Here is a 27,345-nt window from a genome sequence, read left to right as displayed (position 1 = left end):
GGGAGTGTTTTGTGGCCGCGCGGACATTCGTGCTTCTCCGTAGTGCGTCCACATAGTGCCGACGCGAGGCTCAGGTGCGAAAACAAGTCTGATATTTAGTTCGCTGTCAGTTGGCTGGACGATCATTTGCCGGTACGTCCAGGCAAGAGGACACGTCAGGACTGTCAGTACTAAACTTGTTGCAAGAAGTTATCGTAACAGCAGTTCCTTGATTGCATAACTGTGCAAATCGCTGCAGAAGACGGTGTATTTGAACAGAGTCGCATAACATATCAAAGATCAAGCTGTGTGATATCTTCAGTGCTACTTCTTTCACCGACAATTCAAGTCACGTGACTTCAACTGGCCGGCAGCTACTATTTGACCTCGGTGACCTCGGTGACCTCAACTGAAGGTTGCTCTCCATGTACGACGGCGTAGAGGAGATGAAGTTCACGAGGCCCGTCACCCCCGGCTCCGTTCGACCCGTCAGACATTCGTCACACTCAGCAACGATATCATATACAGCTAAACAGGTGAGACAATTCAATGGTTCATTATTTGGTGTGTTGCAAAATGACTATAAATACACATATGAATACTGGCGCCATGGATATTAAAAAAATATGCTTACCCCAGGCGCTCATTTACGAAGCGAAGTAAGCTTTATGTTAGTTTTACATCAGCATGTGACTCGGCAGCGGCTAATGTGTCTGGCTCAAGCCATTGCTGAACGACCAGTCGAGGTGCCTCTTGCTCAGGCCGTGACCTGAGGAGCGACCGACCGAAGTCAGAGGTCAGCAGTGGTGTCGACTGTCGGGCGTTGATCGGATGTCGGCGAGCTTACATTGTTTCCGCGGCCTTCTCTGTTTGCTTTTTTATATCTTATAAAACACCTCTTTAATGCACGTCACATTTTAAACCCAGCGCATTCGGGTGCACGTCAGAATAGCTAGTGACATTTGAGCTAGTGACGTTTCAGCTGGTACATAAACGTTAGCTGGCAGCTAGCACATAAACGTTAACCCGCGCCCTGCTGGGGGGTGTTTGAACACCCCCCTTGTGGTTTTTTGCGAATATCTCAAAAACGGCGGCGCGGAGCGCCGCCGTTTTTGGTACATACACCTTATCATACATCTATTCTACACATGTTGTTAAAATTTCAGACCAAGGTCATTCAAGGTCAGGTCACCAGGTCACTTGAAGTGACCTCACCTCATAAAAAGTTTCAATGTCTGCCATAGCTACACCGAGTGACCGATCACTTTGAAACTTTCAGCGATTGATAAGAGTAACAGTATCTATCAAATGTATATCTCGGAATTTTGATATCGGTGACCTAAGGTCAGGTCAATTTTGCGACCTCCCCATTATAAGTCAATGGGAGAAAATTGAAATGCGCCTCTTTTGGACGAAAGACATTATACACACTCCCAAACACTGAATAACAAGTGGTTTAGACACACTGAACATGAAAATGGTGTCCGTGACCCCTATTTATGCCCCTGAGGTCATCTCAGGTCACGAATGGTGTCTAACAGTTTTTCGCAAATAACTTTTGATAGAGGCATGCTAGAGCGGTGAAAACGCCTTAGATGTGCTCAGCTCGACGATACGGATCGACTGATATGCAACATGACCCTTTCCGGTCAGGTCATGACCTTGACCTGAGGTCAAATTTTCAAGTTGATCTTTCAAGGTCAAATTATAGTTCATTCGATGCGTCTTCACAAGAGGAACACGATGCCGGTAAAAGTAAGCTCGTGCACAAGGCTTGGGTCAAAAGTTATTGCAGAAAAACGGTTTCCGAAAAAATCGGCTATTTTTGCAGTTTTGCCCCCTGCAGGCAAAACCGTTGACGTTAGGTCAAATCTGAAAGAATTACTCAGAAAGGGCGTTAATAGGGCTATCAAATGCGCTTTTCCGCGGCGCTGTAGCTTTATTGGTTCCCGAGTTATGCGTTGGCTTCCTGGAAATTTTCTACATTCGACCTGAAAATCGGCGAAATTTTGCCTTCAATGACCTCTGGTGACCTGACCTTTGACCTGACCAAAAACGTGACTGAAGTGATTTCGTCATTATTTTTGGCGCTCTTTCGAACGCCGCCTTCCACGTATCGCTACGTGGCCCAGGAGCCGAGTTAGAAGGGGGGGGTGTTCAAACACCCCCCCCCCCATCAGGGCGTGGAAATCCAGGACCCCCAGCCTAGGTACGGCTCTAGCGAGATTAAGCGGTAGGTTTTGCACTTTTACATTTACGGCTATATCTCAGAAACTAATCGATCTACGATGTAGCCATTTTACACGATCATGGCTGGCCTGTGAACCAACAAGTCGATCGCATCTTCAACACACTTAACCCTATTCCTGGCGGGGGAGGGGCCTCAGGAGCCCCCCCCCTGAGGTTTTTTGGTTATTTCTCCCAAACGCGTTGAGCTAGGAAGCTCAAATTTTCTGACTTTTCCTAAAAGGCTTCTACGCAACATGTCTGAAAATTTTGAGTTGATCTGACCTCAGGTCAGGTCACCAGAGGCGGTTTGGTGACCCTACCTCAGAAAAGTTTGCAATCACGCCAGAGCTAGAGTTTTTGACCGATCAATTTCTTCTCTTCAGGCTTTAGTTAGGGTACCAGTATGTGCAATTTGTATATCTCGGAATTTTGATATCGGTGACCTAAGGTCAGGTCAGTTTCGCGACCTCCCCATTATAAGTCAATGGGGGAAAAATCAACTCCCTGTTTTTACCACTAAAACGGGTCAGAATGGCCCCATATACCATACATGACTTCATATACGATCAACCTTCACTACCTTGAGGTCTGTTTTGCTGTTGGGCAGCTGTGAGGTCATGTGACGTCATCAAAGGTCACCAAAGGTTTTTGGCCAATAACTCCGTACAGGAACAAGATACAGACGCGTGGATGGTCTCATTGTGTTCAGCTCGTCAAGACGCATCGAATGGTATACATGATGACCTCGAGGTCACGTGACCTGAGGTCAACCTTTGACCTTGACCTTTCGAGGTCAACATATATATCATTCGATGCGGATTGACGAGAGGATCACGATGATGCACTTAGTTTGTTCCCATCTTGAATAATTCGAAAGTTATTCGAGAAAAACTCTCTCCATATCTAGCGCCGCCATTTTGACCTTTTCGACCCCTGTGACGTCATCTTTGACCTGACCTGAAAATGACCTTTGTAGAAATTGTAGATCTTGACCGTGCGTATCCGATGCCGTTTACCGTTTGTCGCTGCGATGTGTAGTTTTTGAGATCTGAAGGGGGGCCGAATCGGCCTCCCCCCCCCGCCAGTTTCTTGTCCCGGCGGAGCCCGCCAGGAATAGGGTTAAAACCTTAAGACGACGAAGATATAGCCTGAAGTATACATACATACTAAATTTCATAGGGGCAAAACCTACCGCTAAAACCCGCGAGACCTGTACACTGGAAGCCCTTCGCGTCATAGGTTTACTTAGGTGACAGTCAATTAATTATATGAATCATGCAGTGGTCAAATACCTCAGGCTAGGCCTCTACAGAACTACCCAAACCAGCGCCACCCGGTGGTGCCAATGGTACTAAGTGCGGTTTGCTAGGCAACTAAACGATGCACTATGTAGGTAGACCGGGCGACGGCCCCCATCAGCGATCGATGCGCAGTGTCCACGAATTCCTATGTGGTCAGTTCCGACGCAGTAGAACAGGGCCCGTGCGGAGCCAGAACGCTGTGTCTTGTGTGGACAATAAACAGTGTGCTAAAGTGTGCGGTGTTGTGACTATCAAGTCACCCTCTCCCATCGGTTTGGGTCACTTTTCCAGACGTTTTCTATCCTAAATATTCAGCTAAATTATTTTTCCTGCTGTATCAATATTTTCCCGTGCGCACAACGTTATTCTCTCAACCCTACCCGGACGGCACCAAAATACTGAAGTCCCTACCACTACACCGAGGAAGCAGAGGGCCTTGAGGTCTTCTTTCACCAAGAGTTCGCCACTATCGATACACTGGGGCGCCACCTGGGAGGCGGGACGCCGCCCATGCGGCTCCCGCCCCTACGCATCGGTAATAGCCACACTCCGATCCACACCCTGACTTTGGACTCTCCGGAGGTGAAGGAGAAGGTGCCAGAACAGGTGTCCATGACGGGTGCAGGACGTAGGGGTGATGGTACGATCAACGTGAGTCAATGGTATTGGTGGAAGCAGGATGGTGTGGTGCTTGTGATTTTTGAGTTATGTATTTGGATGTTTTTCCACCAAGTGCCTCATGAACGGTGTTATAGCTAATAGTAGCAGTTTTCACGACGGGCTATCCGGAGAATGCACCTAATGTTGACCAAATCTGCACCTAATCTGCACCAAATGTGCACCAAATGTGTACCAGATGGCCGTCGTGAAAACGGCTAGTATGTCTCGATAAGGAAAGTTAATATATGAAATATTTATATGTGCTAAGCAAAATGTCAAATCATGGCACTGAATATTGTCGGTATTCATATATCGCGTTAGACGAATTTGTCGAATTATGTCACTCCTCAATTATTCACACCCGGCCATATGACATGACGTTCGATTGTCATTCGGACGCCGGAAAGATGCTTGTAACTCGGCTTGCCGCCTTCCTTGACATGGAATATTCATTTATTTCCACTCATATCACATTCCTACAGAGTCGCCCTCCCTCACAAACTGTGAAACCCTGACTATACATCGCCACTGCGCGTATGAGACTCAACTGTGACTTCTTTGCCACCATTTGTTCTCAGAGGAAGCTCGATGCCAACCGGTATGCCACCAAGAAGACGATCGCCCAGGGGATGCTGGACGTGGCGCTGCTGACGGCCAACGCGTCCCAGCTGCGCTACGTCCTCCAGGCGGGAGATCAGCACGAGTTCTACACGCTGATGGTGACCCTCATCAGCATCAGCATCGCTCTACAGGTCAGTATTGCTAGCGTTTGACTTATGCATGACAAGGATGCTGGTTTCCACAAGAGAGAATCATGATCCAATGCCGATTTTTGTACGTAAATGTTATTTTTATTAACCCGCGCCGGGCCGGGGGGGGTGTTTGAACACCCCCCCTTGCGGTTTTTCGCAGATATCTCAAAAACGGCGGCGCGGAGCGCCGCCGTTTTTGGCACACCTGTTTGTGCATCTTTTCCGCACAAGTTTTGAAAATTTCAGATCCAGGTCACCTTAGGTCAGGTCACCAGGTCACGCCAAGTGACCTCACCTCAGAAAAAATAAGAATGCTCGTCATAGCTACACCGATTGAACGATTGCCTTGAAACTTTCAGCGATTGATAAGAGCAACACTATCTATAAAATGTATATCTCGGAATTTTGATATCGGTGACCTAAGGTCAGGTCAATTTTGCGGCCTCTCCATTATAAGTCAATGGGAGAAAATTGAAAAGCGTCTGCTTTGCACGAACGCTATTCTAGACACTCTCATACATCGAGATGTAGGTAAAATAGACACACTGAACCAGAAAATGGCAACTGTGACCCCTCGTTATGTCCGCGAGGTCATCTCAGGTCACGAACAGAATCTAACAGTTTTTCGATGATAACTTCTGATAGAGGCGTGCTAGAGCGCTGAAAATTCCTTAGATGTGTTCGGCTCGACGTTACGGATCGACTGATATGCAACATGACCTTTTCCGGTCAGGTCATGACCTTGACCTGAGGTCAAATTTTCAAGTTGACCGTTCAAGGTCAAATTATAGTTCATTCGACGCGTCTCGACGAGAGGAACACGATGCTGGCAAAAGTAATGTCATAGCTCTTTTGAGTCAAAAGTCATTGCCGAAAAAACGTTTTTCGTAAAAACGGCTATTTTTGGAGTTTTTGCCCTCTGGAGGCTAAACCGTTGACCTGAGGTCAAATCTGAGAACATTACTCAGAAAGGTCTGTAAAAGGGCTATCGAATGCGCTTTTTTGCGGCGCTGCAGCTCTATCGGTTCCCGAGATAGCCGTTGGCAGTTTCCAAAATGTTGAAATAGTCAACATTTTACCTTTGGTGACCTCTGGTGACCTGACCTTTGACCTGACCCAAAAAAATGACCGAAGTGTTTTCGTCCTTATTTTTGACGTTCTTTCGATTGCCGCTTACCGCGTGTCACTACGTGGCTCAAGTCAGGAGCCGAGTTAGAAGGGGGGGGGGTGTTCAAACACCCCCCCCCCCCCCGCGGCCCGGCGCGGAATCTCAGAGCACCGGCCCGGCGCGGGTTAATGCACAATGCTCAATAAACATTAGCATGATTCGATTATTTATGCGACTAAAATTACATTTTTTTTTAACGAAGTGAGCCATTCACTGCTGAAAGGACTTGTGTGGTTGAATGCAAACACTTTTATCATGCATGAATCAGCACTAAATTTAAGTCCTGTGAATCTACTCTCAAAGGAATCGGCAGCCTTTTATGCATTCATAATTATATGTTTATGGTTATTGTGCACTTCAATGCTTGCATTAATTTTGTTTGGCGATCAGTTTAGGAGAGAGACGAGCACTTTTATGTTGTCGATTTTAACGCTTTATCTAAATACCAAACGGTGCATCGAAAATAGTGGTACTATCTTGCAATTACACTTTCATATAACGGGGTATGATAGTGTCATCATGCATGCATAATTTCACGCGCGAACAAGCGGAAAAAAACTAAACAATAGACTAATTTCAGTGCGTAGTTTTTTGTATTTAATACGAATACAACATATTTGGCTGCTAGCTGACACCAGTTGGATTGATTTAAATGCTTTTTTAAAAAACATATTGCATTGCATTTTTTACCCCAAAAAAAGTCACAGTCATTCAGCAGGAACTGTATGTGATGTGTTCAAGGAGGTCGCAGATATGAAAACAATAATTTTAGCACATCAATATAGCTTCATCAATAAACTACATGCATCTGTCCTCCGAATCTCAAAATTACATTATTGATTGTATTAATTTTGGCGAGTGATGTTAGTCTTGCACTTTGCAAGCCTAGCAACGCTTGGCCTCGTACAAAGAAGACATTCCTTTGAGAAAGACAGCCCTCTGTGGACACTGGACCCCCATGGTTCGTTGTAAATCAAACGGTGCGTTTTCCTAGCCATAACAGCTGCAGCCCGGGCCCCGGCTGCCTGGATCAAACGTCATTATACAAAACAAACATCGTTAAAGATGAAACACTACCACACAAAATCAAATCGGTAGGATCATGCCAATAAGTCGGAGACACAATTTTCCTAGTGACGATCTGATCGGCTATCGCATTTATCCAGCGCTGCCTTCGGACTATAAGTGAGCCTGCAAGACGTGAAATTATGCAATGTGTGGAAGAATATCCCAAAGCTCCCTTGATAAAATAAAATATTATCATTGACGCACTGCTGTGCAATTTGAAGCAAAACTTAGGTAGACACCTGTAAACCAGTTATATGCAGGGACTTATGGGCAAAGTTAAGTACCTACATGGTCTGTAAACCTTTTTCCTAGCTGGCAATGCGGTAAATTCTTACAAATTATTGACTGGAACGGCTAGGTCGTACGTCCGCAAAAGCTTTCTGGAATCCACTGCAGTATTTCAGACCTAAAATTCCATGGTCGGTCTGCCATCTAGCAAATGACTCCTCGGCCCGCGCGCCATCTAACGGGCTCTTCCGTCGTCCTTTGCAGTTGGTGATTGGCATCCTCTCGCTGAGCCTGAATTTGCTGCGCGACTGTCGCCTGGACCAAGAAGAATATGCCAGATCGGCAAACGCCCTAAACTACGCGTCTCTGACCCTTGTATTTCTGGCCACCACGGCTAATGTCCTGATCGCGGCGTTCGATGTGCGCGAGTCTGTTCAGTCGAATAATGATGTACAAGTAACCGCAGCATTGTATGACGATGTCAGTGACGTCATTCCCTAAGCCAAATGAACTCTGATAGCCAATGAAAAGGCAGTGCTGTTTTGTCTTAAATTTGCGCTAGTCCTGTTCTCGCGGAAATTTGAAAAATGTCCTGTCACTTCACCCCATAACCAATAAGTAATAACCATGCATGTCAATCTACGTAGGCTACTTATAGGATTAGGCTGTATACTGTATAGTGGTTGGACGGTAAAGCGACTGCGAGCCACTGTCCGTCCGTCTATTACGCATATCTGTATTCTGTGGTCTGTACCTACCGAGGTTAAATAAAACATGAAATAGATGTGTAAAATAAGATCTTGAAGGCATAGAAAATGTTCGTGTTCACTGCTCCATAACATTTATATCGTCTCGTCGAAAATATTCAGATGCATTGATTTTAGAATGGAAAAAGATTGTTTGTAAATACTTCTACCTACGGCGAAATAAAATCATTTGATATTTCGATCCTGACATCGATTCATGTTTACTAGCATATGGAACTTTGAGCTGACAAGAACTTATAGCGTAAATTAAATTGTAAAAACCTCCGTTATTGCAACAACGATGTCGATATCGTAGCAGAGACCTGCGCCTATTTGAACTCGAATGTCGCAACTCGCAACTCAACGAAAATGCATGTGGTGTTGAGAATTAAATGGCTTCTAATTGGTAACAATATAAGTACAAATTAAAGACTTGTGGTCTGTTGTCTGTTGCCGACAGTTGAAAATACATCATATCAATTTCATAGTATTGCAAAACCGGATCAAGTCAAATGCAATACCAAACACAGCCATGATAAAATACACAAAGACCCAACTGATATTAAAAAACTGACGAGTCGTCTTTATGCCAAAGACATAGGCACTTATATTGAATTCATCAACAAAGGTTTTGAAATACTATAAATAGAGCAACACAGCGGTATTGGTTTAATATTGGCATGCGATAAATTCCTGAATACGTAAAAAGCATTAGTGCATGCAAATGTAATGTTTAAGGATCTTTAATTTATGTCATTGATTATAAGGATTTGTCTAATAATGAATGGCTGATCCATGCCATTCTTATTAGACAGAGGCACTGCTTTCTATAACTCCCGCTGATCTTTCGACATCGCCAAAAAGCCCCCCCCCCCCCAGGCAATTAACCAGTAATATCCTCTTTAAAGAATCCAGTCACTCTTTCGCCCTCCATTTATGTTACCCCTTGCATCCATGACCTTTTGGACAGCGTATTATTACTTTAAAGCTTATACTCCTGCCCCTGTCCTGCCCCGCAGTCGATCCAGGCGTTGGCGAACGTCGCCCTCACCGTGATGGACATGGTCGAGAAACATCACGACCTCGCCTACAGCCTCTGTCGCTGGCGCAACGCGTTCAACAACTTCACCATGGTGCTGGCCTCCTGTACCATCATCGTGGACGCAATCTGGAACGGCTTCGGCTGGGACAGCTCGCGGCACGTGCCCAAAGGATACGAGGGTGTGGCGGGGCTGCCAAGAGGCGACCCGGAGGCTGAAGCCGTGGCTGCAGCCGCCGCCGCCGCCGCCGCGTATGATGATATACTACCTTAGCGTGCAATAGTGCGGTGAAATAAGAGGACAGGCCGGTCGAGTGTGTTAAAGTGTCGTTATACATACGGTATAAACTAAGCGCGAACCAGTGGATGGTCTTCATAGACGTGATATTTGAGGTTATCCGTTGAATATGAATATTGCATAATGCATATGCTACCTAGAAGGCAAGACACTGGAGTGCTGGTCCAATCAACGAAGGTTTCAGTGGTATGTCTGCCTGTTTGTCTAGCATTCATATTACGAAATCTGATGTGCTTAGCTTTCGTGTGATTTTACTCTTTCGTAAAACGTGAATGCTAAGATCAACATGTACATAAATCATTTTGAATGATGAAATATGAGCATGTACATTGTACATACATTAGCAAAGCAAAACATTGCATGTCGATTGGCGAGTTATTCCTGCAAACTTTCAATTTAGAAACGGTTCACGTGTTGCATTGTTTGTTTAGCCTATAAATGCCCTGAGATTCTATGATCGTTGCATGGTAATAAACAGTATAACAAATCATGCCTAGTAAATGTTAACCAAGTGTCTGTAAGTATGCTACGCGATGCTGGTGACCGTTCTTACAACATGAAAATTACTGGCTGGGATGTGCTGTAAGAACCACGTCATGTTTCAGATGCGTAAATTGTTTTTGATTAATATAAAATTCCTCCACTAGCAATGGATGTGTCGAATCGCACCTTCTAATATCTGATGTGCTGCGCAAAGCACGACTGCGGCTCGAAAAGGTAATAAACTATAACAAAGATCGCCTTCGGTTAGAAAATATTCACGCCTGTCCTTTTAAATTGATACTAAAAATTTGATGGGAAAATCAGCAATTTTACCAATAGGCAGTGCTATAACATCATTAATTCATTATATACCTATATAACTAAATGATTCAGGGGCCAGTGCATTAATCATCACTCATTTTTGTCGCTCATTTTTATTTTCATATCCTGCCACTTTTGGTGTCTTTTTACAGCTACACGCTTCAAATTTGATGCACAACATGCAGCTTTTATGGCTTGTTGTTCAAGCACACAGTCAAAGTTGAATCCATTCAGGCATCCCATTAAATAATTTTGATGGATTCTATAAGTATAGTGTGATAATACAACAGACATATTCACCTCGACAAACTAGCAAGCATTAATCAGATATTATTTCACCTGTGTTTTTATGAAAGCTTATCAACACTTTCAATGGCATACTTTGAAACATGAAATATCGATTTCCACAAGCAAGCGAGAAGTCAACACGTTAATCTGATTTCGAACTGCTGTCTTTTCACAGATCGTGGTGGGCATTGCTCTGATGGTGCTGGGGACTTTGGACATCAACGAAGGCTCCTCGAGCCAGTACGCGGCGGATATCATCAACAACGTCGCCGTCATACTCGTCTTCATCATCACAATTGTGAACATCATCATAGCCGCCTTCAGCATAGAGAACACGAACATGGTGTTTGTGAAGGCACAGCCTTTGGAGAACACTGCGACCATGAGTCGAATTATAAAGTAGCCAGCACGGGGAACAGGAACGCGATTATCAACAAATTATTCAACGCAACTCAGAGTAAGGTGTTCCGGCAGCGTACACGTCAAGTTAGATAATGTTATGTGAATTGTTATTTGATACAAATTATACAACCGGCAAGCTACTGAAAAGAACGCGTTTAACTGCGTCATTTGTATTTTGTATTTTTGAAAATGATGCGGATGTGCGTTTGAAGTTGTGCGGTTTCAGAAGTGTTGGCAAAACACTAAGCAGATACTTACATGCCAATATTTAAAAGGCAAATGGTGGAGCTATCGCCTGGCTTTGTTCAAAGGATGTCAAATAAAGCGAGACTCGGAGGGTTCTGATCTATCGCAGATGCAAGCATATATGCAACAGTGCTTGATCATACATCACTCCTGTACCATGTGGTGTCTCATTCACACCTGTTGAATTTTGTGCCACTTGCATCCGTTTGCATGCAATAAATTCGTGGGTAAGAATAATTGTGTTTGGCAATGACTGTCCAATTAAAATCATATAGTTTTGGCAAGCGTTTTATGTTTAGGGGAACGATATAGTCACTAAACGTTAGAAGGAGAATACGTCATGGAAACATGCGAGTATCGACACAAGGCATGCCAAGGTCTCCTTCGCCATTTCATCGTAACCTCTTAACTATTAGCTTACAGCTTATAAGTTGAATGGTATATGACTAATAAATAATAAAGGCGATGAAGCGCCAGCTGTCCGCGGAGGGCCGCCTGCCGATCGATATACGAATTCCAGTGTGACCTGTGAGGGCAGTAGAGCCGGTAGAACGTGGTTTGTATTTCGCCCAAACACTGCGCCGCGAGTCGGAAGCAGCTGCAGTGTGTAAGTCTGCATGGTGCAAGTCTGTGCTCTGGCGTGAAAGTTAGGCCACCCGCCCTGCATATCTCGTTCATGAGGCTGGCTGTCTCTACGTGTCTCTGTGTAGGCTGTATTAGCCGTTTTCACGACGGCCATCTGGTACACATCTGGTGCACATTTGGTGCAGACTAGGTGCAGATTTGGTCAAATTAGGTTCAGTGTGTCTCTTAGTAGCTATCAGCTAGGGTTGCACTAATTGCTTATATAGCTGCTTTGTCACATTATCAGCCGAGTGAGTATAATCGATTAAAACACTGAAATAAATTCATAAGATAAAGATATTTGCTGTAAAAGAGATTAGGTGCAGTTGGTCAAATCAGGTGCACTCACCGGATAGCCCGTCGTGAAAACGGCTATTGAAAATCATGTCCATTGAGCTGTCCTAATTTATTCTGTAGGTATCTGGCCCATTATGTAATCACCATCGTCATACACGACCAGTGTGGTAACTTATTCAGTGCGATGAGGACTGAAGAGACGTTTTCAGGTAGCGCTGAGGTCTTCCTGCAAACATGAGTGAAGTCGTCGACACCATGGAGCGCCACCTGGATGGGGGAAGGGGGTCAGCGCCGACTAGGCTCCCGCCGATGCGCGTGGGCCACGGACACTCTGCTCACCAGAGGCAAAGGAGCAGGTCACCACCACCGGACTCTCCAGAGGTGAAGGAGGAAGTCCCGGGGACTGTCACAATGTCAGCTGCCAGTCGTGTGGCCGACGCCGTCACTAGCGCGCTCAACATGGACAAAGTGAGTGCGCTACGCCTGGCCTGGAGGAAGCGGTTGGCGCTGGGGGCCAGGGACTTCTTGCTTTTTTCGAGAATGGCATGCTTGTGATATAAGCGGCATTGTAATTGGAAGGATCAATCCTTTTGTCATACCTATAGTCATAACAAAAGAATGCAGATTTCAGGATATGTCACTAATACATCAATTATCAAGCACGAATATCGGGCAACATAAAGCGCATGATGTTTTATGATAGACAGCAGCATAGAGTGCCTCGGCCACTTTCTCTTCCAGCTGCAGCCCACCTAACATATGTAGCAACGAATACCTCAAATGTTTTTTTAACCTTTTTGCACATTTTCTTCACAGTTTTTAAGTCTATTTTATATCCCTTGCCCTTTTATACAAAGCCGATTGGTCCGGGGAGGGATATAGCAAGCCTATATTTGACGGCTCGTCACTTTCTCTCCACAGAATAGGGTCGACCCAAACCGATATGCCACCAAGAAGACGATCGCCCAGGGGATGCTGGACGTGGCACTGCTGACTGCCAACGCGTCCCAGCTGCGCTATGTCCTCCAGGCGGGAGATCAGCACGAGTTCTACACGCTGATGGTCACCCTCATCAGCATCAGCATTGCGCTACAGGTGAATATCGCAGGAGCGTCTGAAACGTATACGCACTCTAAATGCATGAAATAATGCTGCTTTTAAATGTAAGGGCTTGATAATCACATGCCACTTGCTCATTTGCAAGCGATAAGTAATCATTATTTGATTAAAAAAAATAGAACATTTGTCAATTTATTTATTGTGCGATAATACAACCTCGATATGAGATCTGTAAATCACAATTGACCAAAAAATTGTAATGAAATGAAACGACTACCCATCAATAAAAATGTTAAAAATAAACTTTAGCTCATAATATGAGAGAAAATGATTGAAAATAAACCTTTTCAATCTATTTATCTGATATTATCATTATTACTAAGGGTCAGTTCTAACCTTTTTATTTATTATATTCATGCTCATAGGTTGAAACACATATGAGACTGCGCATCTTCTAAAAATACATATTTCTAATTTGCACCAATGTAAATATTGCTATTAATATATCATTTGTATTTTTCAATATTTGTATGCGTTGATTCGATTATCATTTCCGATAAATATCCTAATCAATGCCCATAATATCGATTTTGATTGACACTGCACGCATAAAAAGCGCGATAATAACAAGGCACTGGGTCCTGCTTTTAAATACACAAAACACATTGTCAAGACATGAATGCCATCATGGTCTTCGTGCTGTTTTGGTTGTCAGCGAACGTAAAAGCAAGGTGCAGGCCTGCTTTAAGCATTCCATGTGCACAGTTGTTTGCTAAGCACGGAAACAATGCTTTTGCAGTGTTATCAATTTAATTTATATTATTTTATGTGAATCCAAAATCGATGCTCTTTATAAAATAGTTATAATGCAGTAAAACACGAAATTTAGAAGCTGTCACCCATAAGCTCCAAAAATCCTAGTTATTTTAGGAATAACGCCTGATTGTACTTGCAAAGAGCTTTTGACCTCGTCTTACCCTGACAGAGTATCAATTGTCTACACAATACATATACGCAACCAATAAGCTACATTCGGGTCGGCCGTAGGCAGCAAGAGTTATTTCCAGTCTGCCACACAATTCCTACCAAGGAATTCACACCTGGCTTTAAATCTGTTAAGTATTTGATAGTTAGCTTTACGCTTATATAATAATGTTGGTCGTTACTACGCAGAAAAGGCAATTATTTGATAGGAACGCTGCAAGGTGGAGCGAGGGATCGCAATGACTCGTTATAAATTAAACGGGGCGTTTTCATAGGCATGACAACCGTCCGCCGGTTGAAAGCCCATTATGTAAGGCAAACCTTGTTAGGGAAAAATCAATACCCCAACTATGCAATATTTAGCCGGCAGGTCACCGACAGAATGCCAGATGCCTGGTGAAACTTAACCCTTGAACTTACGTAACAAGATCAGTTATGGGGTCAATTCGTAACAAGCGTTGTGAGGATTTTAGTATCAAGACTATGGTATACCTCAGAATCCCATAATTGGTAAATCACCATTGCGTCGGGCTGCTCCGCGCGCCATCTAACGGATTCCTCCGTCGTCCTTTGCAGCTGCTGATTGGCATTTTCTCAATCAGCCTGACTTTGCTGCGCGACTGTCGACTGGACCGAGAAGAATATACCACATCAGCCAACGCCCTAAACTACACGTCTCTGGTCCTCGTGTTTCTGGCCACTATGGCCAATGTCCTGATCGCGGCGTTCGATGTGCGCGAGCCTGATCTGACCGAAATTGATGCAGAAGTGATAGCTGTAGAAGCGGCTGGCAAAGAAGTTCCCTAGGGACATTAAGTTCGATCCCTGCGTCTCGACATTTATCTTGTGTTCATCCATTTCGCACCGGTGGAAAATGTGACTAAGCGTTTTGTTTCACCTTAGGAACTTTCTACGACTTGTTTGTAAAGCAGGTGTACCAACAAGAGGCACCGCGAATAACGCATCCCATATGCAGGTTTCGGAAACGTAAAGCAATGCACACATGTGTAAATGCATGAAAAGCAATGCATGTATTATATTTGGACTTGGTATAAAAAACATACTTTTCCAAGCCGGCGCTTGTATATATGTACCTAGATTGGTATTTGAAAAAGGTGGCGTTGATTGAAATGCGATTTTATGCTTTAAAGTGCTTGATTATAAGGATGGATGAAAAATATTATGTTATAATAAAATAATATTCAAGATAAAAAATAAACATGTCATTCAATGAAAGAAAAAACATCAGCTAATGCTGCAAGTAAAACGTTCATTTGACCGTAGCTTTTACGTTTGATGTATAACATGTGCATATACCACATTTTCAAAAAACATTCAGGTTTATAAGTAAAACTAATTGATGTTCAACTTTCGATGTCTTCACTTTCCGATAAAGTACCTAATCTTAGATATGCATTGAGCGTAGGTGCTCACAGCTAAAATATCTCGCATTCTAGCACCTATACCTAGACCTGTAGGTTCTAATAGTTTTGCCTATGCGTTTTACCTGAAATTCAGGCAATAAACAAATGGCTAAGGACATGCATGCTATGTTAATGTTAGCAGCATTTGGAATCAACGCTAAATCATCTTCTCGCGTTGCTTTTTGTGCTGTAAAAATAAACTGAACAGATATAACAGACTTTGTACGACAGACACCATTGAAAGTGAATAATGAACCACTATACAGGTATCGTTTTGATTCGCACAAAGAGGCACCTAAGCCATGCTTGTTCCATCGCATATAAATTTTTGTATGCCAAATTATATGAACGAATTATATGCCAGCTTCCTATTATGATTAAAGGAAATAGTTCACTTTGAACATGGGGTTTTGAACTGGAATAGCATGGTTTTGTAGCTTTAGCTGAGACTAGCATAAATCAGAAGCTTTTACGGCCCAACAATCACCCCAGACGAAGATATTCCATTTCTCGTTCCGAAAAGAGTGCCTTGCAGAGGAATCTGGAATGCGTGCCTTGCTGGGGAATGTAGCCACGTCATCGTCAGCCAATCAGCATGCTGCTTACAGTCAATGGGTTTGTACTGCGCAATATGATTGGTCAACGCGTAAGAAGCTTCCGCGTCAATTTTTTTAAAAGAATATAGTTCTTCCTATATTGAAATATATAAAGTAATATTTCTATAAAAAGGTTTTATTTTCTATGCTGATCATTTTGAGCATAACAAATCATAAATCCATTGCTAAAAACTAATTTCGGGAAAGTGAACTATTCCCTTTAATTCGATACGTTTCAAACTTCTATCACCAAAGTGTCCTTTCAACATGGCTAAATGTCACGGGCCACGGACCATTGTTACCGAAAATGAGGAGGAGGACAGATGCTCCAATGCCATATTCAACTTTATCTTCCAATTAACTATTAACTAACGTCTCAAGAATCAAAGTGCACTGTAATCCTGTTCCTGTCCTTCTCCGCAGTCGATCCAGGTGTTGGCGAACGTCGCCCTCATCGTGATGGATATCGTGGAGACCTGTGGAGACCTCTCCTACAACCTCGCTCGCTGGCGCAACGGGCTAGCCAGCCTCATCATGGTGCTGGCCTCGTGCACCGTCGTCGTGGACGCCATCTATAATGGCTTCGCCTGGGACACCTCGGCAGCGGTCTCGCAGCGGGAGGGTCAAGTCGCCGCCGCCGCCGCCACAGCCGCCGAGTTTGATGATATAATACCGTAGCGTGAAGCAGATAAAAACAAGAAAAGTTTGGACCTTTCGAGTGTGTGATTCAGCTTCAGATTCAGGTGATCGAGTGGCTTTGACTGTGCTTTATATTTTTGTTGGATATGCTGAATATGGATTTTACACCGCGCTTTCTAAGAACCATCGTTCTAGAATATGGGTCCGATCGGGAATTTATTTGCGTCGGCATTTTTGTCTAACCCTTTCTCCAATACATTTTCACATTCTGTGTTATGTGTTACTAAATTAGCCAAATCGAAACGCCTACAAGTGTGTGTGAAAACTGAAAAGATTAAAGAATAAGGTACTACTCATTAACCCAAGTGGATAATAGCTGGGTGAGTGATTCATCCCACCGTTTATTTTAGGACGCAGTTGTTGCCACCTTGCACATCTTTAACCCGCGCCCAAGTGTGGGGGGGTGTTTGAACACCCCCCTTACGGTTTTTCGCAGATATCTCAAAAACGGCGGCGCGGAGCGCCGCCGTTTTTGGTACACCTTATCATACATCAATTCTACACATGTTGTGAAAATTTCAGACCAAGGTCGTTCAAGGTCAGGTCACCAGGACACTTGAAGTGACCTCACCTCATAAAAAGTTTCAATGTCTGCCATAGCTACACCGAGTGACCGATCACTTTGAAACTTTCAGCGATTGATGAGGATAACAGTATCTATAAAAATATTTCGGAATTTCGATATCGGTGACCTAAGGTCAGGTCAATTTTGCGGCCTCTCCATTATAAGTCAATGGGAGAAAATTGAAAGCGTCTGTTTTGCACGAACGCTATTCTAGACGCTCTCAAACATCGAGATGTAGGTAAAATTGACACACTGAACCGGAAAATGGCAACTGTGACCCCTCGTTATGTCCCCGAGGTCATCTCAGGTCACGAACAGAATCTAACAGTTTTTCGCTAATAACTTCTGATAGAGGCGTGTTAGAGCGCTGAAAAGGCCTTAGATGTGTTTGGCTCGACGTTGCGGATCGACTGATATGCAACATGACCTTTTCCGGTCAGGTCATGACCTTGACCTGAGGTCAAATTTTCAAGTTGACCTTTCAAGGTCAACTTATAGTTCATTTGACGCGTCTCAACGAGAGAAACACGATGCTGGCAAAAGTAATGTCATGGCTCTTTTGAGTCAAAAGTTATCGCCGAAAAACCGATTTTCGTAAAAACGGCTATTTTTGGAGTTTTTGCCCTCTGGAGGCTAAACCGTTGACCTGAGGTCAAATCTGAGAGCATTATTCAGAAAGGTCTGTAAAAGGGCTATCGAATGCACTTTTCCGCGGCGCTGTAGCTCTATCGGTTCCCGAGATAGCCGTTGGCAGTTTCCAAATTGTTGAAATAGTCAACATTTTACCTTTGGTGACCTCTGGTGACCTGACCTTTGACCTGACCCAAAAAACGACCGAAGCGTTTTCGTCCTTATTTTTGACGTTCTTTCGATTGCCGCTTACCGCGTGTCGCTACGTGGCCCAGGAGCCGAGTTAGAAGGGGGGGGTGTTCAAACACCCCCCCACACCAGGTCGTGGAAAATCCAGACTGACACTGGGGCGCGGGTTAAAAATGCATATTTCGAATGCGCACGTTCTGCACAATGCACATTGCTCACGTTATGGCTTTTCATCTATGTACACTCTCAGAGCCAAATTTCATGATGTATTTTTCTGTTCACACTTGGTGAAATAATCTGCAACGCATGAAGTGCACGAATAGTTAGTTCTAATCTAACCCAAATCATCGTTGTATTTTATGCTACTGAATCTGCTGTTTCAAATTTCAATTTCAAAGTTCTGGTATTGGTGGTTTATCTTCATAAACTATTTTAATATGAAAATATGCATAGATATAGACTACTCTACAGCCTATACAGTGTAATGCACTGCAGTAATCTGTGGCATTAACCATTTATAAGTAGTTCATCAATACCTGAAAAATTACGAAATCGCCTGCCTCCACTGTGCTGTTCATCCTTTCAGATCGCGGTGGGCATCGCCCTGATGGTCCTGGGGGCCCTAAGCATCAACGAGGGCTCCTCGACCCAGAACGCGGCCGCCATCATCAACAACGTCACCGTCATACTCGTGTTCCTCATCACGGTGATAAACATCGTCATAGCTGCCTTCAGTATAGAGAACACTAACATAGTGTTCAACGAGTTAGAGGCGATCAAAAATCCTGTCACCAAGACACCAATCATAAAATAGGTCGATGGACCATAAACGTTCAGTTGTCTATCAACAGCTCATCGAAAGCAAACACCATATGGAATATCACTAGTGGGCTTGATGTAGGGGAGAGCGGGGCCAGTTGAACCACTTTTTATATATTAACATGCACAGCGAGATCTAGTTGTCATATCGAAAAATGCACAATGCCATGACAAAATATGCTCTTTTTGCTTTATTTTTAGATATGTAAAATTATGTTTCAAACATATTTTGCTGCCAAACGCATGCTTATAAAACAGCTCTACGCCCGTTTCAAATGACCCCGATGCGAGGGTCAATTGAACCAGCCCATGGGGTCAATTGCACCTATCCTTAACCCGCGCCCCACTGGGGTCTGTGTATAACACGCCCTACTGGGGGGGGGCTATTCATAGCCCCCCCTCCTAACTCCGAAACTACTGGGCCGATCGTCAAAATTCAAACGGCGTCTGATAGCCCCGGAAAAACTGTCGAGCGAAACCTAATTTCATTGACCTCGAGGTCACCGATGACGTCACAGGTCAGGTCAAAGTAAAAATTATTAGCACTTTGGCTTGTTCACATTTTGGGCTCTGGCCGCCGTCTTACAAGTCAGATCAGGCTCATTTTTGGTTTCCACACTCGTGAACAGATGCTCTAGATACCTTGAGGGTACCAAACTTGTACTTTGATTTTCAGGTCAGGGTCAGGTCATCACAGGTCACGAAAATATTATATCATGCGTCGGTCACGTGACACATGTTTTATGGTCCATTTAGGCCATAGATTTCGAATTTGATGTCGTCTGTGTCATTCAAGGTCATTTTGAGTCGAAATTAGCTTAGGTCAGGTCACTTTCAGGTCAAAAAAGGTCAAATTTTGAAGTTGAAATTTTTCAACAAAAAAGGTGTCTATTGGATGCAGTTTGAGCTCAGGAACACGATGGTGCCATTTATATTGGTGTACGATGCCAAATACGTACTGAAAAATTGATTTGAAAAATTAATAATTGTGAATTTTTTGCAATAATGCGTATAACTTGGCCATTTTTGAAGATATTTAGCTAAAACTTGCTAGAGTTAGTCATAATCATGCGTTCTGTCGCATATATTCCGGTTTTTTCGAAAAGTCCAAAACTTTTTGAAAAAAATATAAAAATATAAATTTTGAATATTATTATATAAAATTTTCGAAATTTTCAAAATTTTGAAAATCCGTGATAGCAGTTTGATAGCGCGGTCAATTCTGAGTTCTTTCATGCAAAGAAATTGGATCTAGCTTAAAAACTGAGCTCTTGGGAGCGATTGCCGTGGTTCAATGTTTTGCGTCGAAATCAGACGAACATGACGTCACTCTGACGTCATTTCCGGCCGACCCATAGTAGCTACGAAGTTCAAATTTTGACACAAGGTGTCAAATTGATGCAGCCGAAGGTACTGAAAGTTTGGCGTCGATTCGTCAAGCGGTTTGGAAGTTATTGCAGAAAAACGGGAGGGGGGGCTATAAATAGCCCCCCCCCCAGTGGGGCGCGGGTTAACAATGGGATGTTTTCCTCTTTAAGGCCACTTTCTTAAGGAGATATTTTGTCCGGTTTACTTTCCAAATGCTACATTCAATAGGTCGTTGGAAAGCTAAAAGTGCAAAGTTCCTCATAATAGGTGAGATAAAGTATATAGACTATGGTAAAATTGGCGGATGAGAAAAATGAGAAATATCTAAGGCTATAGTGTGCTTTCAAGCAAAAGGCTGGAGAAAAAGGGGTAAAAAATTGAGCTCTATTAAACTACTATTTCAGTTTAAAAGCTCATTTCAAAGGTGGACTATTTCCTTTAATGTTTACAGCCCCTGAACAATAACCATTGCAAAGGTCGCCGGGGTCCATTGAAACGGCCTGTGGCCCTGTTTCAACTGACCCTCAGAGAAGCGTTTCAATTGACCCCATCCGCTCCCGCCATCTCGCACGCGCCGTAAAGCACATGTCAAACGAGCTGGAGGGACGGCATCATGCTGAATGAAGGGCCAAATAAGGTGTTATTCCGGAGCCAGGAGTTCTTCTTTCAGCAAACAAAGGTATATGATATATCACAAAATATTCATAAGAACGATTTCTCCCAAACGTCCCTCAAAAACACAAAAACAAGTGTCAAATCAAAATTACCGTCCGTTTGCCGCCCAAACGCCGTTGACAAAGGAAGTGGTCGAGCGCGGATGCGCAGTGGTGTCGGCAACGCCATATGTTGCATACTGTTGAAAATAAAGGCTAAAGCCATGTTTCATCTGACCCCGTGTTTCAACTGGCCCCGCTCTCCCCTATTTTCACTTGAAATATAATGTTACGTGAGACACAATTTTTCGTGTTGAGATGAATACACAATACACATACTCATAAAACTGTCAAACCGTATCAACAACGTGTTTCATCTCACCAGCAAGTTGTTCTATAATTTGGACTTTTGAATAGTTTATGGATTCAAATTCATGTGCGTACTAGGCAGGCGCATGCGCACTACCTATGCCTTTTATTTGTCATTAGAAATGATAGGCATGTTACGGGCCATATGCTAACTCGGGTAGTATGCAAACTACCCGGGCAGTATGCAAACTACCCAACAGCCCGGGCAGTATGCATACCGCCCGGGTAGTATGCATACTACCCGACCGCTTGGGCAGTATGCATACCGCCCGGGTAGTTTGCATACTGCCCGGGTAGTATGCATACTACCCACCTTTCATCTCACGGGCAGGATGTTTACTCGGGCAGTATGCTGACCGTGGCTCGTGAGGCTAGTTAATGCCATAGCTCGCATACAATGTCAATGGCAGACACTTTAACCCGCGCGGGGCCGCGCTCGGCACCAGCCGTGCCGGTTTTTTGGGAGGGGGATTGAACACCCATAACTCGACTCCTGTGCCACTTAGCGGCACAGGAGTAAGCTGCATGTAAGATGCCGTAAGCGGCATTCAAAATAACATAAAAATTCATGGAAAAAACTCCTGTCATGTTTTAGGTCAGACCAAAGATCAGGTCACCAGAGGTCATCAAAGGTCAATTTTCACCTTTTTAACTTTTTTACAAATCGGCCCACAAGCTCGGAAACTAATAGAGCTAAAGCGCCGCAAAGATGCGCATTCAGTAGCTCTACTAACGCTTTCTGGAATAAGCCCTCAAAGTTGACCTAAGCTCAACAGTGTAGCCTCCAGAGGGCAACAACGCCTAAAATAGCTGTTTTGACGATTTATATATTTTACGGCAAAATTAGTTTACCTTAGATAGGCACGACATTGCGTTTGCCGGCATCGTGTTCCTCTCGTCGAGACGTGTGGAGTTAACTATAATTTGGCTTTTAAGACCACTTTAAAATTTGACCTAAGGTCAAGGTCATGACCTGACATGAAAAGGTCATGTTGGTTATCAGACGATCCTTATCGTCGACTTAAACACATCTAAGGTTATTTCCATTGCTCGAATACGTCTCCATAAAAAGTAGGTAATCGTAAAAAACTACTGCAGATCTGTTATGACCTGACATGGCCTCATGGTCATAAAGAGGGGTCACTACAAAAGCAATTTGCCGATTCAGTGTGTTGTGTTTACATGGAACCAGGGTTGTATACCAATCAAGTCGATTGAATTGATTGATTTGATTCAACGCGTATTTTGAGTTGATTGGATTGAGTCGATTGACTTTTCGAGATGACTGGTTGACTGACTCGTTTGACTTTAGCGACTGGTTGACTGATTTGATTCCCGAAAATTAGAGTGACTCGTATCATTGAGTCGATTGAACGGAAAGTTCAAATAAGTTTTAGTTGACGAAAAATAATGACACCAATTGATGACATCAAAGATCACAAAACTACATTGAAAACTGCTTGTCATCACAACTGCATTATGGGGTAGATGGCCAAATAAAGAACAGGGTCTAAACATGAACAGCCAACTTTGACTTTCAACTGCAATAACTGCTCCAATCCTGGTGATAGAACCTGGCGATGCACCTACCTACCTTTCTGCACTCAGCAGGAAACGTTTTTCTTTATCGAGATGATAAAGTGCAAGGCCCTATATACTAATAAAGTGTGATTAATTAATAATTCACATCTCCACATCTCCTCAGAAACAACCCACTGAACTCTATCTGAAACCCCTACAAAAATAACTGAAACAAAAGCGCCGTTTTCGTCTCGCTAAATTTGCTGCATTGTTTAATTTGCAGCAGAACGTCTGTTGATCCTTTTCTCCTGAGAGCCTAAGCATAACATATTTAATATATTTCATTTTCCTTAAAATATTTTACCGAATATTATAAAGTGGTTTTATTTCAAATGAAATAATAATTAAAACGAAATTGGTGTTGTACAACCGATTTATTTTATGATAATCTACCATACTTCATGATTATCAATGACGTCATCTTACCAAAAAATCAAAAGACGTAGAATAAGCATTTATAAAAGCTTAGCATACTTGTTGGCAAAACGTTTTCTTTGTTTTTTCGCAGTCGCACCGTGCCTTTTTCGCTTAATTTTCCTTGTTCCTTCTTCCTTTCTCCTTAACTTATCCTGTGGTTCCAGAGTCCTTGTCCTCTCCATTTCCTTTTAAATATATTTTTAATCCTCATCCCTATCCCCCAGTCCTAACAGTTTCAAATTGTATTGCAATAAAATGTTTTGAATTCTTCACATATAACCTATCTACCTTCGTTAGTACTGTTGGTAGCCAGTGACACATCTAGGCAGGTACGTAGGTACCTACCTGCTTTCCTGCTGTCTTCATAAAGCATACCTAATGAAGTTGTCAAATTTGTAGCACATTTTCAACACTTTCGTATGGTGTCAGTGTGGCATGAAACCTAGCTAGGTTCATTATGTTTAGGGTTCATTTCAGAAGAGCTCCGCATAACTCACATAAGAGACAGACAGGGGCTTTACATGGGGTAGATGGCCTGATGACTCAGCTGGAATATGGCCAAAATTAAATTGACAACTTTTAGGTGAAAGGTGGTGATTTGGGTTAAGGGGCGAGTCAACTACTGGGTTATTTTGCACCCATCAAATGAAACTTCTGCTCCAATTCTACCCATTGAACCTCAATATCATGATCCGCCTGTCCATCACTAGGTATCCTTCCTTATTACATAGAATCTTTGAATGGCATGGCAATTTATAATTTTAAATGACAATATTTTATGTTTCTTCTGTAGGTAGGTAGGTAGGTAGGTACACCAGACTGCTATGGACGCTTTTCCAAGTTGGTGGGGCAAAAAACCTAATGTATGTCTTGGTTTGAGTCGTTTGATTGAGTTGATTGATTCCTTTCATTGTCGCGTTTGAGTCGATTGAATCAATTCCCGAAAACTGCTCTGACTTGATTGATTTGATTGGTTTCCCAAATTTGTCCTGATTGAATTGATTGCTATTGATTGAGTCGTATACAACCCTGCATGGAACCCGATATTTGAGAGCGTTTAGAAGGACTTTTATCCAAAAAGGCGTCTTTCAACTTTCTCCTGTCAACTTCTAAGAGACTGCAAAATTGGCCTGACCTTAGGTCATCGGTTGGACATCAAAGTTCCAATGCATGTATTTTATACATGCTTTTACTGCTATTGATCGCTGAAAGTTTCAAAGCGATCGTTCAGTCGGGGTAGCTATGGCGAACAAGTTCTAACCTTTTCTGAGGTAAGGTCACTTAATCTGTCCTGCAGTTACCTGACCATAAGAACTTGTTACGCCTTGCATGCAAATGGTTTCATGCAGCATTAGCTATAATTGAAACTGTACTTACGCCCTCTACAGGTCCAGATGCCAAACCAAAGCCATCGAGTGATGATACTATAGATCAGTCGTCATTTATGAAAATGACTTGTTGGTCGCTGGCTAATAAACAATGAAATTCTGGGAAAAAATTTCAGTCTGTATATTCTAATTCTTATTCCATCCTGCAATCGATAAAACACGCTTGACGGCAAAACAGACTTCGTAATTAAGCTATTTTACTCAGAGATCCATTTTTATTTTTAAAATGGACATGAAATACACAACTTCAAGACGAGAGGCGGGCAGTATGCAAACTGCCCAAGCTTTTGGGCGGTATGCATACTGCCCAAGGGGTCGGGTAGTATGCATACTACCCGGGCGGTGTGCATACTGCCCGGGCTGTTGGGTAGTTTGCATACTGCCCGGGCAGTTTGCATACTGCCCAAGTTAGCATATGACCCGTAACAGGCATAAGATATAGTCATACATATCAAGAGGGATATGCCTCGTTAAAAATGGCGTAAGCCGAAAACCGTTTGACATTCTCTTGTTTTTCCTCTTATAAAATAATGAACACTTTTATATCGTTACGAACCTCCATACATACTTGATATTAATCGCCATAATATATATATACACGCATCCTCAACTATACATATAGAAGATAAAATGAATTGATGATACCATTGCACGCTCTGTAAATACAAATAAATCCGATTCAATTCATCTCTTCTGATTGCTATGTCTCCCAATCTATAGGTTGCAGGTGAACAGCTTCTTTTCTTCCCACTATTCAATCGCCTGACTTCTCCAAACATTTCGTTCACTTAACCCTAATTAGAATGGGATCCCGTATATCTCCGGCACCACCTCTGACTGTGTCAGTGTCATACAAATGAAGACGTTGTGGCGCTCGCGTGCCGCCGATGCCGCGTGTGGGCTGCGGTTCGTGCACCGGGTCGGTACCGACACGACTGATCTGACACGGTTCTCAGGGGCGGCACAGCCTCCGCCGGGGTCGTCATGGGCCGCTCCTCGTGACCTCGAGCCGCCTCTGCCGGGGCGCCGCCGATCGAGGTTTGTATCGAGAGGAAGAGTGGGAAGCATGTGATATCATCGGCCGTGCAGAAAGGGAGAGCGGGATGAGGAGCGAGTCTTCCTGTTTGAGGATATTTGCATTCAAATATCAGGGCACAGCAGTACTGAGCTGGGTCTGGGTGCACTGAGAATGTTGGACTATTCAATTAATTATTTTGCACATCGCTGAGCGTGAGATCCAATGAACCTTGAACCACTTCCACCAATTGATACTCCTTTTGCTCACCGATCTTTCCTTGTACACCTTGCAATATTTGGACTGCACTAAAATAAAGTTAAAACGGAATCGATTATTGGTGTCTGGTGACACGTTGGCTTTTTAACAATGTATCCCTCTGTCATAAAATAATGATTTACTAATATGAATAGTAATACTGTACATAAACGCTAGCCTAATGCTTATTATTCGAAGGGCAAATGAGTGTTTTGGTGTCGTTTATTCGCCAGCCGATCCTGTTCATCCAGATTTAAGCCCGAGTCTCGTAGATAGTGTATCTACCTACCCAACTGCAGCACAACAGAGCAGGCCCTCCACAAACAACTCCACCTGGTCTGACGTGGGTGTGGCCCCGCCCCGGACCCCGTTTATCCAACGGCATACCTGCATAAATGAGACAGAGACATACCTGCACACTGCCGTGCTTTATTGCCCTACTTGTTTTCTGGCCCACTCCGGCAAGGCAAGTCAAGGCTGCGGGGGAGACCAAATTTGTAAAAGAAAACAAACTTGTACGATGTTTGCTAAATGCTGCGTGTTTAAATGTATCAGATACATTACAGACGTTCTGTGACCTAAAGCTCTGCTAATAACAATTGATAATTGCTTAGTGATTACAAAGAAATGCAGCACAAATGCTAGGCGACACATCACATGGAATTTCCTGCAATCAAAATAAATTGATTGCAGGAATCTCAAATTGTGCAACATTTATCCTTCCAAGTCAAATGGCTTTTTCCTTTACAATGTGGACTGAATAGGTGACACGAAATACATTAGGAAATCTAGTGGAGAACAGAGAATTGTAATTTTAGCTCAGAAGCTCATGAGCAAATTAATTACACTAATTGTTCCAAAGACAAACACTCCAGCCAAAGGTTTGCTTGAATACGAGTAGGTACTGACGTTGCATGCCCACATCAGTCATGAACCATGAACAGCGTTGACTTGTGCAACTGGCGCTATTTTTAGATGTTTTTCGTACTATTGTTGTTGGCGCTGCTGTCACGCAGTAGCCGGTCTTGTAGCCTTTTGTGAAAAGTCTTGGATGTGACCTGTGGGAAACCATATGGCTATATGTCACGGGAGCAGAGCGGGACAGGCTTAAAAAACAGACCCGCATACCTCTTTTTTGAAACAATATTAGATGAAAGTGCCGAAGTCTAGCATTACATCATGCCATATTTTTTCAACATGAT

General features: G+C 43.3%; 2 protein-coding genes across 6 annotated transcripts; both read left to right on the top strand.

Annotated features, from left to right (window-relative positions):
- LOC122377825 (ninjurin-2-like) lies at nt 1-11,452 on the top strand. 5 transcript variants are annotated; one of them, XM_043358274.1, is made up of 3 exons: nt 1-515; nt 4,748-4,921; nt 9,151-10,118. In XM_043358274.1, exons 1-3 carry the CDS (start codon nt 405-407, stop codon nt 9,442-9,444), a joined length of 579 nt encoding a protein of 192 aa, XP_043214209.1. In that variant the 5' UTR covers nt 1-404; the 3' UTR covers nt 9,445-10,118. The 5 variants fall into 5 exon arrangements, with proteins under 5 accessions (XP_043214209.1, XP_043214213.1, XP_043214211.1 ...); XM_043358278.1 differs by lacking the exon at nt 9,151-10,118 and adding an exon at nt 7,650-8,523 and having other exon boundaries at nt 7-515; XM_043358276.1 differs by lacking the exons at nt 1-515; nt 9,151-10,118 and adding exons at nt 3,658-4,160; nt 7,650-8,565.
- Nucleotides 11,453-12,248: 796 nt separating this feature from the next.
- Nucleotides 12,249-15,764, top strand: LOC122377824 (ninjurin-2-like). Its single transcript, XM_043358272.1, has 3 exons — nt 12,249-12,597; nt 13,051-13,224; nt 14,749-15,764. The coding sequence occupies exons 1-3, from the start codon at nt 12,364-12,366 to the stop codon at nt 14,977-14,979; spliced, it is 639 nt and encodes a 212-aa protein (XP_043214207.1). The 5' UTR covers nt 12,249-12,363; the 3' UTR covers nt 14,980-15,764.
- The last annotated feature ends 11,581 nt before the right edge of the window (nt 15,765-27,345 follow it).

This window comes from Amphibalanus amphitrite, unplaced genomic scaffold (assembly GCF_019059575.1).
Source record: "Amphibalanus amphitrite isolate SeventyFive unplaced genomic scaffold, NRLGWU_Aamphi_draft 000051F_arrow, whole genome shotgun sequence".
In the NCBI taxonomy this organism is placed as follows: domain Eukaryota; kingdom Metazoa; phylum Arthropoda; class Thecostraca; order Balanomorpha; family Balanidae; genus Amphibalanus; species Amphibalanus amphitrite.
This window is presented reverse-complemented; position numbering and strand designations above follow the sequence as displayed.